At 33.0% G+C, this 14,672-nt stretch overlaps 1 protein-coding gene across 1 annotated transcript in view; it reads left to right on the top strand.

The window, feature by feature from the left end:
• LOC143067982 (uncharacterized) overlaps positions 1–14,672 on the top strand; it is a 41,588-nt gene continuing 26,916 nt past the window's right edge. Inside the window, exons 1-6 of the mRNA XM_076241683.1 lie at positions 1–172; positions 3,960–4,138; positions 4,542–4,664; positions 12,391–12,512; positions 13,255–13,313; positions 14,291–14,377. Coding sequence (XP_076097798.1) covers positions 33–172; positions 3,960–4,138; positions 4,542–4,664; positions 12,391–12,512; positions 13,255–13,313; positions 14,291–14,377 — 710 coding nt within the window. The 5' untranslated portion in view covers positions 1–32. The remainder of the gene's footprint in view (positions 173–3,959; positions 4,139–4,541; positions 4,665–12,390; positions 12,513–13,254; positions 13,314–14,290; positions 14,378–14,672) is intronic.

Below are 14,672 nucleotides of genomic sequence, written 5' to 3'. Positions count from 1 at the left end.
ACTTCGCGATTTAGACAACTTCATACAACAACATGGCAGCCCTGTGTCGATGTGCACGTTTTTGCCTTTCAAAAGCTATTCAGTTGCCTCTAAGACCAGTATTTTCTTCTAATTCCAAGAACTTTATATGGGAAAACAAGTGTCGACCTTCAATCTTTTCAATTGACATAAGGTAATAGACTAGAACACTGTTACATATATGACCTTCAACCTCAAGACCCGGCTGCAGGATAGGGTGCTTTCAGTCCAAAATATAGTAAAATTAATTCACTTCTTGTATAGAATGTGAAGCAATTTTATTTTGTTCGTACCTGCTGGTTTAAATGAAAATTGCTTTAAGATTTTTTTCGTTGCTTAATGTTCAAATTGATGCCTGTTTTGGTAGTGATGTATAACTAAAGTGAAACCATCAAAGGTACATTACATCATACATATAGTCTAATTAACTCACTAAATAGTTAGTTAGGGAAGATTTTTTTTGGCTAAGATGGTAGGCTTTTAGATCCCAAGATTGAGGGATCAAATCATGTTGGTACCATAAAATTAAGAATGGAAATGGGGAATGTGTCAAAGTGACATAAACGGGACCATAGAGCAGACAACCATCCACATTTTTTTCAAATTTGAAATATTGATGCTACATATATGTGTGAATCCGGGTCTGTTCACCCTAGTACCTGTTCGCCCTTATGCACGTTCGCCCCAGTACCTGTTTGCCCTTATGCACGTTCGCCCTAGTACCTGTTCGCCCTGATACATGTTTGCCCAGGGTCCATTCACCCTGATTTTTATTAGTATGACTAGTCTCAGAGTATAGATAAGGGTGCAATCAACAGTTTTTTTCTATGACGTCACATTTTGAGGGACCATGCATAAGTGACCCTTGGTGGTGGACTGATTAATAAAGATACTGGTATAAAACTAGATATCACTGGAATCAGAATGTTCTCTAGTTTATAATGAAATAAAAATAATGTGTACTTTTAATATATTAAAAACATTCCATCCAATGAACATGGGGAAAAAAAGGTCTAATTTTAACATAAAAAACTTGAAACCAGGTCATGTGCACAGCCATGAAGACATGATCCATGCACATTTTTCATAATCAAAACTGTATGAAATTTGTAGGTTTTTACCTGGCCTTTCAAAAAAATCTTGTTTCAGGGTATGGTCTCCTGCTCCGAAAAGAGCTACAGTGGCTGCAAATAAGTTTTCATTTTTCACTGCCCAAAAAAACAGGTTGTTTACAGTGTTGTCTCCCCTCAAAACATGTATATTTAATATAATTTTTAAAATTATTTCAATCATTCAATCTGTTTTAATTGAAAGCTAATTAACTGATTTTTACAATCAAATACAAAAAACATGATACTTTTTCACCAATTGAGTAAATAAACAGGGGTTTCCCTCCATGGTTATTTTTAGTCGGGGGAATAACCCCTAGTTTTTATACGAAACTGTTTATAGCACCCTTAAGGCAAAACTTTATATGCAATATATTAAAATTTCTTAGCTTTTCTGAATCTGTACACTATACCGATTAAAATGGTGTCTTACTTTAAGGATTGTGACCACGAATAGTGAAAATACAGCTCTTTTTTCATGTCGCGTAGTACTGGCATTTTGGCCAGTGGCAAACAGTTTAACCAGCAAATTCCAAACATTTCCTGTATCTCATTTTCATCAGTTTTACAAAGAAAATAAATCCTAAAATAGGGTTTCTTTTGAATAAATAGAATAAAAGCTATGAAATAAGCATGAATAAAGTTACTTGAAATATATTTTGTCCCTAGTATTATGTGAACTAAGTTATAGCTGAGTTGAGAAAAATATGGAAATAGTGTTTTTCTTAGGAATGGCACATGTACCTTTATGACTTTAAAAAGTACCAAATATATAATATAATGAATTAAAATTTATGTCACACTGATCAGTAGTAAAGGTCAAAGTAGAAAAAAATCTACACTTTACATGTGCAACTTTTGGTTCCAAATATATGAGAGAGTGAATAAAATATCATGACGTCGCAAAAATATGGAAAAAAACTTCAATATTCGCGCAGAGTCTGGTTTTCTTATTTCTGGTTACTATGTACAAATCTGTAATATTTGCATTAAATATACCAAACTGATGCTTTTAAATTAAAGTATACATGCCGTACAATATTTTTCAGAATTATTTTACTCCATTCCTGTGCACATTTCTATGCTAAAACATCACTATAATATATATTTGTCCGTGTAAGGGTGCAATCAACAGTTTTTTTCTATGACGTCACATTTTGAGGGACCATGCATAAGTGACCCTTAGTGGTGGACTGATTAATAAAGATACTGGTATAAAACTAGATATCACTGGAATCAGAATGTTCTCTAGTTTATAATGAAATAAAAATAATGTGTACTTTTAATATATTAAAAACATTCCATCCAATGAACATGGGGGGAAAAAAGGTCTAATTTTAACATAAAAAACTTGAAACCAGGTCATGTGCACAGCCATGAAGACATGATCCATGCACATTTTTCATAATCAAAACTGTATGAAATTTGTAGGTTTTTACCTGGCCTTTCAAAATAATCTTGTTTCAGGGTACGGGCTCATGCTCCGAAAAGAGCTACAGTGGCTGCAAATAAGTTTTCATTTTTCACTGCCCAAAAAAACAGGTTGTTTACAGTGTTGTCTCCCCTCAAAACATGTATATTTAATATAATTTTTAAAATTATTTCAATCATTCAATCTGTTTTAATTGAAAGCTAATTAACTGATTTTTACAATCAAATACGAAAAACATGATACTTTTTCACCAATTGAGTAAATAAACAAGGGTTTCCCTCCATGGTTATTTTTAGTCGGGGGAATAACCCCTAGTTTTTTATACGAAACTGTTTATAGCACCCTAAATGAACTTGTAAATCCGTTTCATAATTTACAGTTAGTACATCATTGTTTTTATTAATTTCAAGCTGAATATTTTATCAAAACAATTCGTTTTTTTTTATTATTAATCCATCAAAAGACAAGTATCACAATAATCAGTGATCTGAATTATTCTGTCATTGAACAATTAATGATCCTAAACAAGCCATAAATTTTTAAATATTTCCATGTTTCCATAAATTTCAAGAATATATTATATACCATAGAAATATCTGAATAAGTTTATTCTACTTCAATGCTCTGAATAGTGAATATTAATATTTTTTTAGTAGAGCGAACGGACTCTATGGGCGAACGAAATCAGAGCGACTGGACTCAGGATGAACATGTAAATAGGGCGAATGCACCAGATACCCATTTGTGCAAGCATCTGTTATCATAGTTAGGGACAACCCGCCATATGGGGAACTATTCCCCAAATCAGTAACAATCCCTCATTTGAGTAATCATTTGGTAGTGCTAAAAAAATAATTCTTAACAGCATCTTTTTTCTTAAAATATTCATGAAAAATTTCCAAAAGACAAATAGCCAGTGCTCTAACTGACTGAGCTATTAGTCAGAACCTCTTATAGCTGACTAAGTATCTATTCTTGTCTAAGGGAAGCACTCCAGCCACAATTTTTCACTCAGTGTAGTAGTAGTACTAGTGAAAACAGATTTTTAAATAAATTGGAAATCAGAACTCTACGTATTATTTTGATAGTGACTTATTCACACTTACAATTGAAGTGCAGTAATGTTATAGCTATATATATACTTTTAGAAGTAAGCTGTTTGATATTGATATAAATATTAAGGTTTGTCCTCTCAACCTATTTTGTTTCATGTTTTCTAGATATATAAGCACTGTTGGTTGAACCCATATTTTAGTGGTAAATTTGGCTGAATTAACCCTAATATTGCATCTTGTCCTTAAAAATTTTCATAAAGACATCTAAAACTAATAAATTGGTGTCAAATTATTTACAAACTTTTAACATGAAAACAAACAATAATGTTATAATTTCTTATACAGAAGACAATTTGTACAGCCTGCATCTGCTGAAAAAAATGAACAGCAACAGGAAAGAACATTTAGGACAAGACAACCTGTGTCTGACCAACCAATGCAAGCTCTTGGAGATTTTGTGCATCAGTACAGACGAAGTAGACAGGATTATATTCAAAACTGTATAACCATGTTTCAGGAAAAAGGTTTGTCTCCTTGCATTCACATTTCTTTTGTCTTTCAAGCTGGCATGCTCTTATTTTTATTATGCCCCACCTATGATAGTAGAGGGGCATTATGTTTTTCTGTTTAAGCGTCTTTTTGTTAGTCCGTCCATGTGTCTGTCTGTCCCACTTGAGGTTAAAGTTTTTGGTCAACTTGAAACTTAGTACACATGTTTCCTTTGATATGATCTTTCTAATTTCAATACCAAATTGAGTTTTGATCACGATTTCATGGACCACTGAACCAAGAATATGATAGTGCAAGTTGGGCATCTGTTTACTATGGACACATTCTTGTTAAATTTAAAATGACAGCATAATATGGAGTGAGTAATTCCAAGTTGCACACAATGGTTTTTGAAGTAAATATACATTTGTTTTATAGGCTTAGACAATATTGAAGATGGTATGTTTGTACTTAGAAGCACTGGTGAACCTCTCTCTCAGCTACATCCAGATAACAGAATGAAATACACAGATATGATTTGGGAGTGCATACAGAAAAGTGGTAAGAGTCACTGAGTCAGACCTGCTTTCTTTTTTAGCTCACCTGGCCCTACCTGGCCCAAAGGGCCAAGTGAGCTTTTCTCATCACTTGGCGTTCGTCGTCTAGCGTTGTCGTTAACTTTTTACAAAAATCTTCCCATCTGAAACTACTGGGCCATATTTAACCAAACTTGGCCACAATCATTATTTGGGTATCTGGTTTAAAAAATGTGTCTGGTGACCCGGCCAACCAACCAAGATGGCCACCATGGCTAAAAATAGAACATAGGGGTAAAATGTAGATTTTGGCTTATAACTCTGAAACCAAAGCATTTACACTGGGGTAAAGCTGATGACCGTAACTGCATTCACGGTCATCCCAAGATGTCGGATGAAAAATTAGGTCAGTATCTGTTTTGTCTGTTACAGTGTTTCTATATCATTTTCTTTACAAAGTATACATTGATACGATGTAAATTTATAAAAGATTCACACAGAAATCACAAATTACTACCGAAAATTGTTCAGGAAACGCGAAATTCAATTTGAAAAAATTGCTAAGATGACCGTAAATCATTATCAAAATATTTTCAAGATGACCGTAACATAAAACAAGGATGACCGTGATTGGTAAACAGATGACAGTAACTTGTAAAAGATGACCGTAATTTGTAAAGAATGACTGTAATTTATAAAGGATGATCGTAACTTTTAAATGATGACCAACAATTCTAAGAATATCCGTATTTGTATTCATAGCTTTGTGTCAACTGTGTTTGTCTCAATAGGGGCTTAGTTAGCGGATATAAACATGTTTCATCAATTTATTTTTAACTATTTGCTGTATTTTGAGTTCATGACAATGATAGTAAATTGCAAATTTCTCGTAAACAATGAAATATTTATTGATAACGACTTTAAAATTTTAATACAAATTGACAGAGATACGACGAAAAGTTGAAGAAACAAGAATGTGTCCCTCTGAGGTGTCTCTAGTACATGCCTCATCTACACTATAATTTTCTATGTTCAGTGGACCGTTAAAATGGGGAAAAAAACTGTAATTTGGCATTATGATTAGAAAGATCATATCATAGAAAACATGTGTACAAATTTTAAGTTGATTGGACTTCAACGTCATCAAAAACCTCCTCGACCAAAATCTTTAACCTGAGGTGGGACAGACGGACGAACGAGCAGACGAACGGACGAACGAACGAACGGACGCACAGACCAGAAAACATAATGCCCATAAATGGAGCATAAAAAACACTAATCAAACATATGAATATCTGGTAATCGAGTCTGTGTGTATGGTTCCAGAGGAAGCAGATTAAAATCTTAGTTTGTCTTTATATATGAATAACATTGCTGTATATGCAAATTGACAAGGTTCCCCTCAGTGGTGGATCCAAAGGGGGGCCGGGGTGGAACCCCCTTTTTATTTACTGATCAGTGCATTTGAATGGGGACACATAGTTTGAACCCCCTTTACCCTGGGTTGGGACCCTCCCTTTTTTTTGAAAATGACTTAATCCGCCCCTGCCCCTTGTGATACGATATACGCACAAGACTATTTTAAGGATCTATTTTGCTGGAGCTCGCCTTCACTAGTTTGGTCGTAGTATTTTTAAAACAGGCTCTGTTATTTTACTTGCAAGACAAAATAGAAGACAAATCAAAGACGATATAATATCAATGGGTGTACATCCATTGGCATTTTTGAAAAAAAGTGCATTTATTATATGTCATTACAAGGAATTCCAGAAATGAAAAAAAATCTTTTGGCTTTTAGTTTTTAAATTATACTTGTAAGGTGTCATTTAATCGCGCTTTTGTTGCATGTTTTCCCCACTTTTTCATGTGCATATCTTGTTGTATGTCCATTTTAAAAATTATACCCTCTACCGTAAAAAAAGATATATATGGTGAAGTTTGTATTTAAAGCACGTCTTATTTTCTCCTACCTATAGGATAATACTCTCATATAAATACGTTTCATATCAAAACCATTAGTCATTTGATACAAAAAAGTAGTTATACAAATACGGATATTTCTTAGAATTGACGATCATCCTTTAAAAGTTACGGTCATCATTTAGAAATTACAGTCATCCTTTACAAATTACGGTCATCTTTTAACCAATTACGGTCACCCTTGTTATGAATTGCTGATTCTGTTACGGTCATCTCGATTGTGATTTACGGTCATCTTAGCTATTTTTTTTAAATCGGATTACCTGTTTCAGGCACATTTCTCGGAAGTAATTTGTGATTTCCGTGTGAATCTTTTATAAATTTACATTGTATCAATGTCTCCTTTGTAAAGAAAATGATATAGAAACACTGTAACAGACAATACAGATACTGACCTAATTTTTCATCCGACATCTTGGGATGACCGTGAATGCAGTAACGGTCATCAGCTTTACCCCAGTGATTTAGAGCAAATCTGACAGGGGGTAAATTTGTTTTTCAATTCAAGATCTATCTGCCCTGAAATTTTCAGATGAATTGGACAACTGGTTGTTGGGTTGCTGCCGCCAAATTGGTAATTCTTAAAGAAATGTTGCCGTTTTTGGTTATTATCTTGAATATTATTATAGATAGAGATAAACTGTAAACGGCAATAATGTTCAGTCAGCAAAGTAAGATTTACAAATAAGTCAACATGACCGAAATGGTCAATTGACCCACTAAGGAGTTATTGTCCATTATAGTAAATTTTTAACAATTTTCATAAAATTTGTAAATTTTGATAAACATTTTCCACTGAAACTACTGGGCCAAGTTCATTATAGATAGAGATAATTGTAAGCAGCAAGACTGTTTAGTAAAGTAAGATGTACAAACACATCACCATCACCAAAACACAATTTTGTCATGAATCCATCTGCTTCCTTTGTTTAATATTCACATAGACCAAGGTGAGCGACACAGGCTCTTTAGAGCCTCTAGTTGTATGGGGCAACAAAACAAATCAAATGAAATAAAGTGAGAGTCCCTTTGGGTCAGCCCCACCCCCTCATGTTTGAACCCCCTCATGTTTGAGAACTTGGAAATGGTCGAGATCCCCACCCCTAAACCATATATATTCTTTTATGGGGCAACAAAACAAATCAAATGAAATAAAGTGGGAGTCCATTTGGGTCAGCCCCACCCCCTGTTGTTTGACAACTTGGAAATGGTCAAGATCCCCACCCCTTAACCATATTTATTCTTGTACTGGACAATAAAACAAATCAAATGCAAAAGAAGGCGAGTCCCCAGGGGTCACTCCCACCCCCTTGTTGTTTGATAACTTGTAAAAGGTTGAGATCCCCTCCCACAAACCATATATATTCTTTTATGGGCCAACAAAACAAAACAAATGAATATAGTGGGAGTCCCTCTTGGTCAAACCCAACCCCTCATGTTTGAGAACTTGTAAACGGTTGAGATCCCCAACCCTTAACCATAAATTTTCTTATATTGGACAATAAAACGAATAAAATGAAATATAAGGAGAGTTCCTCGGTGTAACACCACCCCATCCTGTTTTGAGAACTTGTAAACAGTCAAGATCCACCCCCTTCTTTTCGAAAACTTGAAAACTGTTGAAATCCCCACACTGAAACAACATATATTCTTGTACGGAATAATAAAACAAATCGGATGAAATAAAAGGCTAGTCCCCTAGGGTCACTCTTACCCCTACCTTCTGCCTGTTTAAGACCTTGTAAACTGTCTAGATCCCCACCCTAAATCATGAATATTACTGTACATGATTTCAAGAAGATTTGAATGACATACAGGTGTAATACCTAGACATCACTTGTGCATATCACTTTACTAGACCAGACCAATTTGTATTGGACTTTGCTTAATGTCATGCAACCGTGGGAATGACTAATTTTGAGAGCTTTGTTTGGGAGACTTTGTAGCAGCATCCTGATACAATTATTTCTTGATAAAGTTTTTTTTTCTTTTTTAAGTAGGAAAAAAAAGTTAACCATGCAATCTACACATTTACAGTCTATTTGAAATATTACAATCTACCGTTGCAAACTTTCCACAGGTGCTATCCAGCACTTTGATTTCATATGTTATTGTACACAATGTATACAATGTATATAGAAAGTTCTTAATAAAAAGGATAAGAAAATATATATAGTTGTTATTTGTTTATTGATACCATCATGACCATTGTGTTCTAAATAAAATTTGTTGATTGGGACATGAGGGAGTAGCCTAGTAATATTATAATGCATTAAATTCATGTGCATCATCCTCAATTTATTTTTAAAAGTCCAGAAAAAATATGACTCCCAAGTTTACCTGATGAGTTCCACATGACTGGGAATTTAATTTATATCACCACTTGTCATTATTTTTAAACATTGTATGTATATTGAAGAAACTCTTGATTTGAGAGACCACCATACCGTTTCATCAGATAATAATCTTTTACAGTAGTTCGTGCATATACACATATATCTTAAAACACACAATATAAGTGGTGTATAAGTTTATGGTATCAATATCAGTTTATAATGTAATGGTATACATAGAATTGGATTATGACTTGTTGTTATATGCATCTTTATTTCATTTATATGTTGTTTTAATATTATAATTGTCTGTATTTGGACCACACCTCTATTGTGCTCTTTCCAATAAAATATTGAACTGAATGTCCAGCACATTATGTTAGTTGTAAGTTGAGATTATCTTTAAAGATTGTAAGCCTATAAAGGAAAATATCTTTCAACCGCATATTAATGATCCAATAAATAGCTAATTTCAATCATTTTTAAAGATATCATCCATATCAACGAAATGGTCGTGAGAAAAAAATCCACTGCTGATCACAATCTGGTCGCCAAGTGTCGTATTTTTGCAATCACATTATCCATCAGCTGTCTTTCTACCTTTTACATTTCAATTTTTATTCAATCAATATAATAAATCTATCATTAATTCCAACCCTTTACCTTAGACCGAATAGTAATAATAAAAATAAAACAAATCAGCTGAGTGATTACGCAACATCCTCAGATGAAAATCATCGTAAAATTATAACTTAAACAGTCAGTTTTCTGTTTGAATAGTTTTAGAAAGTTATATCCGAGGATGTTCAAAGTCGTGGTTGTATTTATTTAATTTGATTGTTGACAGTATTAGTCCTGGGTCCGTTTCGAAAATCTCGATTTTCCTTGTCAGCCGACATTTTTTTTTTACCTGTGAGACTTGTCAATCACAAGTTGTCTCCCTTTTACCGTTTTTGAAAGCGATTTGACTTCGCCATGAAGTCAGTCGGCCGGCCGGCGAAATTTAGCGATTTTTAAAATTCTTTGGCGATGTAAATTGTTTATCAAGGCAATATTTATCTGCCCTGAAATTTTCAGATGAATTGGACAACTGGTTGTTGGGTTGCTGCCCCCCCCAAATTGGTAATTTTTAAAGAAATTTTGCTGTTTTTGGTTATTATCTTGAATACTATTAAAGATAGAGATAAACTGTAAACAGCAATAATGTTCAGCAAAGAAAGATCTACAAATAAGTCAACATGACCAACTTAAAAGACCTTAAGGAGTTATTGCCCTTTATAGTCAATTTTTAACAATTTTCATTAATTTGGTAAATTTTTATAAACTTTAAGTTTGCAAAATATTTTCCTCTGTAACTAAAGGGCCAAGTTTATTATAGATAGAGAAAATTGTAAGTAGCAAGAATTTTCAGTAAAGTAAGATCTACAAACACATCACCATCACCAAAACACAATTTTGTCATGAATCCATCTGTGTCCTTTGTTTAATATGCACATAGACCAAGGTGAGCGACACAGGCTCTTAAGAGCCTATAGTTGTGAAGATAGTGTAACTCTAAGAAAATAAAATGGCTTTAAAAATATTTTGATATGAGCGTCACTGATGAGTCTTATGTAGACGAAACGCGCGTCTGGCGTACTAAATTATAATCCTGGTACCTTTGATAACTATTTACACCACTGGGTCGATGCCACTGCTGGTGGACGTTTCGTCCCCGAGGGTATCACCAGCCCAGTAGTCAACACTTCGGTGTTGACATGAATATCAATAATGTGGTCATTTTTATAAATTTCCTGTTTACAAAACTTTGAATTTTTCGAAAAACTAAGGATTTTCTTATTCCAGGCATAGATTACCTTAGCCGTATTTGGCACAATTTTTAGGAATTTTGGATCCTCAATGCTCTTCAACTTTTTACTTGTTTGGCTTTAAAAATATTTTGATATGAGCGTCACTGATGAGTCTTATGTAGACGAAACGCGCGTCTGGCGTACTAAATTATAATCCTGGTACCTTTGATAACTATTTACACCACTGGGTCGATGCCACTGCTGGTGGACGTTTCGTCCCCGAGGGTATCACCAGCCCAGTAGTCAACACTTCGGTGTTGACATGAATATCAATAATGTGGTCATTTTTATAAATTTCCTGTTTACAAAACTTTGAATTTTTCGAAAAACTAAGGATTTTCTTATTCCAGGCATAGATTACCTTAGCCGTATTTGGCACAATTTTTAGGAATTTTGGATCCTCAATGCTCTTCAACTTTTTACTTGTTTGGCTTTAAAAATATTTTGATATGAGCGTCACTGATGAGTCTTATGTAGACGAAACGCGCGTCTGGCGTACTAAATTATAATCCTGGTACCTTTGATAACTATTTACACCACTGGGTCGATGCCACTGCTGGTGGACGTTTCGTCCCCGAGGGTATCACCAGCCCAGTAGTCAACACTTCGGTGTTGACATGAATATCAATAATGTGGTCATTTTTATAAATTTCCTGTTTACAAAACTTTGAATTTTTCGAAAAACTAAGGATTTTCTTATTCCAGGCATAGATTACCTTAGCCGTATTTGGCACAATTTTTAGGAATTTTGGATCCTCAATGCTCTTCAACTTTTTACTTGTTTGGCTTTAAAAATATTTTGATATGAGCGTCACTGATGAGTCTTATGTAGACGAAACGCGCGTCTGGCGTACTAAATTATAATCCTGGTACCTTTGATAACTATTCACATAATAAACAGGGGTTACGCTGGGTTTCATAAATTACACCTACAGTTAAAGGCTTTGTAAATCACCTCTACAGTACCCTATAGATCTTGTTGCTGTGTGCCCTTCCTTATTGCTCTTATATTCTAAATTGTTCAATATCTATTTTAAAGTTCCTACTACTGTGAATTCATTTATTTTCGTGGGTACCAATTTTCGTGGATTACGGAAAACTTGCATGTTCGTGGATATCTAATTTTGTGGTTTCGCTGAAGTTTGCATATAAACCTATAGAAATTTTGTAATTCGTTGAACATTTAATTTCGTGGTTCACCTGTACCCACGAAAGCCACGAAAATTGGTATCCAACGAATTATTATGAATCCACAGTATTCTATTTTTCATTGTTCCATTTTTGAATATTTGATCAATAAATTTGTTTGCCATTAACATTTCAATGTAATCTATGGTTTAAGTTTTTCAGACATCAATAACTTGTAGGTATCAATAACCAATTGAAAGAAAATTACAAGCCAAATTTTTGCTGTATTTGCTTTTGTTTATGTAGCTTTTCAATGATGTAGTTTCTACTGTACAATAAACATTTACATATGTGTATACTGTGCTTGAATAAATAACCACAAATTTTGATATTAGAAACAGCAAATTAATATTTTTCACATGTTATTCAATTACTTATCCCTTATTTTCTGTTAATTTAGGATTGCCATTACAGACATCATACTTTAATAATTTGCTGATGGTATACTTAGAAAATCAACACAAATTTTCCCCACCGGACATCCTCACTGAAATGGATAAGGCAGGATTAAAGCCAAACAGGGTATGTCTACTACATGTATTATAATCTAATCCCTTCCTATATAATTTAATTTTGGATGTAACATGACTTCTGATTGGCTAACATCGTTTTGTTTATCAGCCCATAGACATATTTGTGTCATGCGACCATGACTTCATCAAAGTTTTTTCATGATTTACTCCGGTTTAAAATGGAATTAAAGAATTAGATTATAAGAAATGACTGTAATATTTTTTTTGCCTATTTGAAATAACATAAAAAATGTGGTGCACACTTTGAATAACCCGCTACACGCGTTATTCAGTGTGCACCACATTTTTTTATTATTTCTTCATAGACAGAAAAAATGTTAGTCATTCCTTAATTAAATAAAATATTCTCACTTTGAGTTGTTCTTTTTGGTCAATGTAACCGGGTTAGATGACGGAAATTTCAATTGGAAGATAAAATGTAAATTGATATTTTCTATGTTATTTAAAAATCATAATTTAAATCTTTTGTTGAATATTAAGTTAAGACCGTTAAATCAATTTGTTCAAAGTTATTCAGTTTCAAAGACCACTGCTTGCCTTTATTCAAAAAGCTATTGCAGGCCATTTGTTTTGAAAAATAAAGATTAACAATTAAAGGGGGTTGTTCTTTATTTTTGAAATACTAATCTTTTTAAAGTTTACACAATGATTAATTTGTTGCTTTGGTTTCTAAGTTTTCTGTGTGTTTATTATGAAACTATAAAATAAATGAAAAATTGTTTTACTTTAAGGTGACATTTCAACTAATACTTGCACATTATTGTGAAGAAGGAGATGTAGAAAAAGCAAGGTTTGTATGCACAATTTTATCAGATAAAAGTTAAAATGAGAGAGAGGGTGTTCAGAATTTGTGTGCTCGTCCCGCAGCTTTTAAATCTCCACAGGATAATAAATGAAAGTTTCAATTGAAATTGAAGATCATGTTATGATTTAGTTTTATTTAAGAATTGAATGCTCTTTTTTGTAAATTTATTGGGGTGTAAAAGCGTTGACCGAAGTACATTTTGTATGAAGCGCGGAAGCGCTTCATACTAAAAATGTGCGCACGGTCAACGCTTTTACAACCCTATAAAGTTACAAAAAAAAGCATTCAATACTTATAATTACATTTTGACCTATAGGATCATGAAAACACGCCTTTTATCAAGTTTTTATTTCATTTACCTGTGCACTTTATTGTGGGACCTCGTGTCATCATGAATGAAAAGTTTTATTGTGTGATACAACTGCTTAAGGAATAATACGTGATGTACAGTTAGTCAATCAGAATAACGTATTATATTGAAACATACATTTAATGTAATTATTATGATATATAAATCATTAACAGTGAAAAATTGTACTCTATGAAGATTTTATTTAACATTTGATACTTTCAAATCATCAGCATATTTTATTTATAAAACTAGAAAATTTAGAAATTTATATGTAGTGCAAAAACTTTTAATATAATAAATAAAACGTTTATATTAACAGCAGGCACATCTTCATTTATTTATATAAGAGCTTGTACAAGAATCTCATAATTATTCATCAATCGATCATAATTATTCAGCTTGCAGCAATAGTGTCTTATATTTTGATTGGTATGTTTGAATGGAGGGCTACTCTGAAATATAGGAATATCAGAAATGTTGAACTAACTGAGGTAACAATGGACTCAGTTTTGCTATCATTGCTTATTGATCAGAGGGAATGGGTTTGTGAGCTTGCCTACTAAGGCTTTTTAATTTTGATGCAAATATTTTTATACATTTTTATTTGCAGTCAAATTTTGGAACATATGAAGGAAATGAAAGTTCCACTAACAGATACAGTTTTCAACAGCTTAATCATTGGACACTTCAGGGCAAAGTAAGTATTTACTTCATAAAACAATTTGGTATCAGGCTCTGGATTATTTTTATCAGCTTGGAGTTCTTTAATCCATTTCAATTGTTTTAATTATAAAGATGGTTTTAGAGAAAAATGTATGTTTTTTTTATAGAACTTGATCAAACTAAATATTGTCAGTCTTAAAACCTTTCAAAAAGTTTTTTTTTGTATATTTTCCAATTTAACATTTGTCTTTTAAACAAGTATATTCAACACTATCATGCTAAAGACTATATTTTACATATTAGAAAAGTAATCTTTTTATTGTAAACTT

Source organism: Mytilus galloprovincialis, chromosome 3 (genome assembly GCF_965363235.1).
Source record: "Mytilus galloprovincialis chromosome 3, xbMytGall1.hap1.1, whole genome shotgun sequence".
NCBI lineage: Eukaryota > Metazoa > Mollusca > Bivalvia > Mytilida > Mytilidae > Mytilus > Mytilus galloprovincialis.
This window is presented reverse-complemented; position numbering and strand designations above follow the sequence as displayed.